Below are 6000 nucleotides of genomic sequence, written 5' to 3'. Positions count from 1 at the left end.
GATCTGGCAAAGCTCAAAAACACAAAATATGAAGGGGCTGGCGGGGGGTGGGGGGGGCAAATTTTACTTCAGTCCAAAGGATTGAACACACACACACACACACACACACACACACACACACACACACACACACGAATCCTGTCCTGGTTAATTTCTTTTCCCAGGTTAGAAAAAAGGATTACTTGCCCGCAGAGGTTTGGAGATGGGGAGCAAGAGGTTGTCCCGAGGCTAGGTTCACCTGCTGCTGAGGTAAGAGAGCAGACACAGGAAGGAAGCTGTTCTGAGCAGCAGCTCATAGCTGAGTGGTTGGGGTATTGCAAAGACTCTCAAGTTCGCCTCTGTTTTTTTTCTTTTTCTTTTCTTTTTTTTTTTTTTTTTTGCATTCGAGTCACTAAAGGGTTAAGTGTGGCTGGGCTCCAACTCGCCTCCCTCCCACCGCTCTACTCCCCCTCCCCTTATTGTCTCCATCCTCCCCTCCAGTTCGTCGCTAGGAGGTCATCTAGTGCTCTGTCCAGTCGGCGTTCGCAAGCCCCTCTGATTCCCGCCCATCTGGACGGTGGCTGCTTACGAAGAGGTGTGCGCTCACCGAGGGGCGTGTTCCAGGACTGGGAAACATTGAGAGCCCGGGGTTAGACTTCAGAGCAGAGACAGCCATGGAGTGGGGTGGGGGAAAGTTTGGCACGCTGCAAGGGGTTGTCCAACTGGAGGGGGCGGGGCGCCCAAGGGTACTTTAGACCTCCAAGCTCAGGGGCGCTAGCTACCCTGACCTGAGGCGGCGTGCAATCATGGACCACGGGGCGGCTGCAGCCCTGGGAACTGCCCCGCCTCAGGATGGAGAGCAGCCCTCTGAGTCTTCAGAGCCGCCGCCGCCTTGGCCACCGCCGCAACTCCTACCACCGGCTTTTTCACCGCTCCGTGCGCCTTCGCCCGAGCCGGCACAACAGTTCTGTCTAGAGCCTGCTCCACAACCCTGTCCGGAGACGACCCCAGTACCAGCCACAGAACCAAATACAGAACCGGCCCCCGAGCCGCCCCCAGAACCAGCCACAGAACTAGACACACAGCCGATCTCAGAACCAGCCCCAGAACCGGTCCCCGAGTCGGCTCCAGAACCAGCCCGAGAACCGGCTTCACAGCAGACCCCAGTACTAGCGATAGAACCGGCCACAGAACCAGCCCCAGAGTCCTGTCCTGAGCTGGCTACAGAATCCTGTACGAAGCCGAGTCCAGCACCTCATCTATTGCAGTGCCTAGTGATCACTCCAGAAACGGGTCTGAAGACCTCAGCATCGCCGCAAACGTCAGTGCCCTTGTCCAGTATAAAGGTAAGAAAAAGACTCATTGGGGCAAGTGAGGCAGATGACTATCAAGCTCGGGACTCTGGATACCCTTAGCATCCCATTTCACTCCATCAACTGGCAAAGATACTCAGAAAGATGCGGGGATTGGGGGAGTGGGAAGCGGTTGGGAGCTGGGAAGCAACATGTGGAAGTGAAAGTGAGCTGTTTGGGGCTAAAAATGAGGTGACAGCATGGGGTGGTAATCAGAGCAGTTTATTTTCACCCCAAAGGGAGGAGTGGTAGTGTGGTGAGCGCCTATGTCTTGGAAAAGACACGAAAAATTCTCCCAGGGAGCGCAAGAGACTTACAGAGGTGTTTGGGGCTGATCCGGGATGCACAGGGATGGGATTTAAGTGGGGGCGGTGGGATACAGCTCTTATCCGCGGTCACTGCCGCAGAGGCCCAAACTGCGGAGCCACTGCCGTCTGCTTGGCCCCGTCCCTGAGGGTCCTCTGCCGACGTGTAACTGGCGGCTCCAAGGAGGTGCCCAACGTCTCTGTCTGCTGCTGGGTGCTGGTACGCGGGGTAAGGATGAGGGGATGGGCGGTGCCCACGCACACTGCAGGGGAAGGGTAGAGTTCATCGGGGAGGAAGAGGAGAGCATGCGTATGTTGAAGAAACCATTTCATCTGTCTGCAGAATTTCCCAGCAGGTAGGTGCAAACACACTGATATAGTGATGGGTCCCTTCACAAATGAGGCGGCTGGCATCCCATACCAGGACCAGTTGAAATGGTGCTGGAGTCCTGGTTTAGAGGCATGAGAATAGGAGTTGCTATTTGAGAGCGTGTGAATGGGAATCCTCATCTCTTCCAGTCGTCAGAGATAGCTTCGTAAACGTTGTACTTAGCCGAGAGGAGTGGAGCATCTTTGGTCACCGGCCAAGGAGGGAGGTGGGAGGAAGAAGGTTTTCAGTGTTTGCCTTGGACTCCAGAAACCAGTGTCTGCTCTTCAGCAGGGATTTGCCTGGCTTTCTTGCTTTCGCTGTGCTTCCCCTACTCTTCCTTTCCTTTAAACTTCGCTCCACCAGACTGTGAAAATCATCACAATGCATACATACACCTTCATTTAGCTTCCCCTGCAGGAAAAACAAAACACAGAAACAGACAAATAAAACACCACGCCAACAATGCCCATTCTTCCTGCTGCCTAGCAGGGCACAGGGACACAGCTCTGGAATCCTTATATTGTAGACCACACACTTGTAGAATGTGGGGAGAGAGGACACAGGTTAGCATTGAAAATAGAAATGGAAGCAGCTCTGGTTGCTTTCTGAGTTATGAGCAGAGAGGCTTAAGTTTGCACAATAATTGCAATAATAAACGACTGAAAAAGAAAACCTAATGCAAAAAGTTTCACAGGGAAAAAATACAGAGGCTTAAAAATTAAAAAAAACACAGGAGTGTAGGAGACTAAGACCATTTTTTTAAAATCCAGCAGCCCTGCTCTCACCAGGAGGAGGATCTTTCCCCTTCCTGCAGTGGCCCTTCCTTGCTGTGATCTCCAAAAGGGAATCTCCCTTTGGTGGGACAGCTAGACTTGAGGGGTCACCATAACCAGGTTCTTACTCTTGTCTTTTTGAAAGACTTTTCATGAAACTGGTAAGAGGGAAACCTGTAGGGGCCACCTGACCTGTGGCCTTCTTAAGTGAGATTTTGGGAATGTTGCTGAGAAACTGACACCTGGGGGCTTAATTAATAGGCTGACCATGGAATGTGCAGCCTCTTTGACCTCCAGATGACTGCCTGGAGACCAAAACTCCACAGATGAGCCCTGTGACAGTGGGAAAGCATCTCCAACCAGCTTAACTGGAAAATGTCTGTTGCCAGACAGATAAGGAGGCTCAAGGTAAAGGGAATCTGGTTAGCTTCCTTTACATAGTATCCACTAAGATGACTGACCAGCAGGCACTTGAAAGCCCTGGCAGGAGACCAGGACCTGCCAGAGTTTGACTTTGCCCTTGGTATAACTGGTCATTTGCTCAGTCACTTATCTTGCAAAATGAGGTTAAGAACTTTGACCATCCACTAAGGGGGTCATGTTGATGAACCCATCCGTGGTTCTAGAGGAATTTGAAAGATGCAGATTACTCTAGCTGTTATGCAATTGCTCAGTAGTATAGATTGGAACATGTGATCTTCAGTTATAGGAAGATTATCTGCTGCATCCTCCTCAAGCCAACTGCACCCACAGCCAGCTGACTTGCATCTTAACATTGGAGGCAAACAGATTGCCATCTTAACTGGGGTGGTATTGTTCTCAGACACTGCCTCCTTGAGGCAAATTTGGGGGGAAATACACACACACTCAGATCAAAACAAAATGCAATTCTTATTGTACAATAAAATCCTACATGGCAAGGCACAATCAGCACCAATAAATGAAACCAGCCTGATAATTCAAAGGACAAAATGAACAAAACCAAGTGTTTTAACAAAACCAAGTACAGGTTTCTCCCAGATAATTTTGCTGACTGGCATCACAGTAAAACAACAACAACAAAAACAAAAAAATAACAACAACAAAAAAAAACAACCTCTTCCACAGTGTACTCTACTCTCTTTTTGGGGTTTGAGGACTTGCTAGTTGCAAATCTATGCCAAGAGTGAGAGCAGAGACTCAGAAAAGGGGTTCATGTTTTCTCTCTGAATAGCTACCAGGATAACAGTCTGTGAATTAAACCTATTTCCTTCCTTTCTAAAATGTTCTGATTTCCAGGAAATGAGCCGTTGTCTCCCACCTGGTGGCAGCGAGTGTAAGTAAGGATGTGTGAATTGGTTCTTTAACAATGTTATAATTCTCTAGGGGGAAGTGAGGCTTACATAAAGTGGACCATATTTGTTTCTCTCCCCTCAACTATAGTTGGAGAAAGTTTATATTTTTATTCATTGGATTTTGATCAGCTATGAAATTATAATCACACCATACAGGTGATGGATGAAAATCTGAGAAGAAATACATTTTTGTGGCATATATTTCTGGGGTGGGAAGGGCATCTGTGTAATTCCCCTAATGACTACACAGCAATTACCAGTATGCCCAAAACCATAACAGAACGGTTTCCTTGTGTTTTACACACTTCTTCTTCCAAAGTAGCAGGCATTTGTTTATATTATATCTGGTCATTTTTACCTGAATACATTATCTTACCTATTTCTGAGCTTCTCAAAGGTAGATGCTGTGTCTCCCTCCCATTGCCTAGTAAAATTTAGCCTTCCCTACTTTTGCTCAATAAGCACTTGCTGAAGCTTGAAAACTATCAATTCCATTTCCAGCAATTACAGAAAGATGGCTGTTGTGAATGAATAAAAATGCATTCTCAATTATTTCAGAGTAAGAAGTAAATGCTTATTTAAATAACCTGGAATATATAGACCTCAAGGAAATGCAATTGTTCTATTTTCAGAATGGATGTTAGAACCATAATTAAGAAGAAAATTACTAACAACTTCAAAAAATATCTTGGAAAGTGACCTTATCCTCTGGAGTCCTGGCAGCAGCAAACTAAAGCTGATGTTGTTGGTTCCAGGGGTAATAATTTTTTTCCTAAGTAAGTAGAATACTTGAAGTGACTATAAACAGTTTTGGGGTTGTAGATTTGAATGTTCACCCTGTTGAAGGTCAGGATGAAACTGCTTTCATTCCTCTTAGGTTCTTTTCCCCCTCCTTGCCAGGTTTTTGTCAAACCATGTGATCGATTTGGTATATTCTGAGAGCTCCTGAACATTTGCTGCAGGATGTTCTAGAAAAGATAAATGAGATATTTATTTGGTCAGTGGTCTTTCTTTTCTGGGAATACAATTCTTGTTGTTTATGACTAGAGCTTCTGCAGATCTATAGAGCTCCAAAGGAAAGTCTGAGTCATTACACCAAGTGCTTCCAAGGAAAGGGGAAAAATCCATACAGCCCAAGAAACCATTCAGGGGCATTATAATAAGGATTGTGTAATTTCTTCTTCTAGTATGGCAATTTACAGTTTGTAGAATGCCTTCTTCTGCATTATTAACTCCTTCATTCCCCTGAAGAAGGCAGCAGGGTGGGAGAGTGCAAAAATAAAATGTGACACCTAAATAAGATAAAATAATTTGTCAATTGTGGATTTTTAAAAAATACTCAATATATAGCTTTTTGCAACACAAAGGGTCTTCATTCGTCTAAGAACAGTCTTTAAGCTGACATTCTGTCAGTGTTGATTTTTCCCAAAGCAGTGACTGTTGTTCCCTGTCTGGTGGTCCCAGAGAGGACCATCATACAACAGGAGCCTGAAAAGGAAGAAGAGGCACAAGACCCTGAACATATTAGTCCCAAAGAAGACCTTTTTTTTAAAGAAAATAAATAGAAATTCTGCTAGGGATAGGGTATCCAACCTTTCCAAAGCTCACTTACTATAATTTCCTCAGTGGAAAAAAAAGTAATTTTAAGTATTAAAAAAGAAAGCATCTATTCTTAAAGGAAGATGCTCCCACCCTCAGCAAAGCAAATAAACCTTATTCTCAAAATAGAAAAATAAAATTTTAAATTAAAAAATAAGAAAAAGGAACAATGAGCCTAGATAATGGAACTTATTCCTCCTCTGAATTATTTTAAGAAAATAAAAGGAAGAATTTCTAAAGAGACAAACTCCTCACCCTCACCAAAACCCATGAAACTTACATCCTTCA

General features: G+C 45.5%; 1 protein-coding gene across 1 annotated transcript in view; it reads left to right on the top strand.

The window, feature by feature from the left end:
• Positions 1-675: 675 nt before the first annotated feature.
• Positions 676-6000, top strand: part of DGKK (diacylglycerol kinase kappa) — a 135058-nt gene continuing 129733 nt past the window's right edge. The window contains exons 1-2 of the mRNA XM_028523010.2: positions 676-1317; positions 1593-1613. Of these exons, the coding sequence (XP_028378811.1) occupies positions 786-1317; positions 1593-1613 (553 nt within the window). The 5' untranslated portion in view covers positions 676-785. The remainder of the gene's footprint in view (positions 1318-1592; positions 1614-6000) is intronic.

This window comes from Phyllostomus discolor, chromosome X (assembly GCF_004126475.2).
Source record: "Phyllostomus discolor isolate MPI-MPIP mPhyDis1 chromosome X, mPhyDis1.pri.v3, whole genome shotgun sequence".
NCBI lineage: Eukaryota > Metazoa > Chordata > Mammalia > Chiroptera > Phyllostomidae > Phyllostomus > Phyllostomus discolor.
This window is presented reverse-complemented; position numbering and strand designations above follow the sequence as displayed.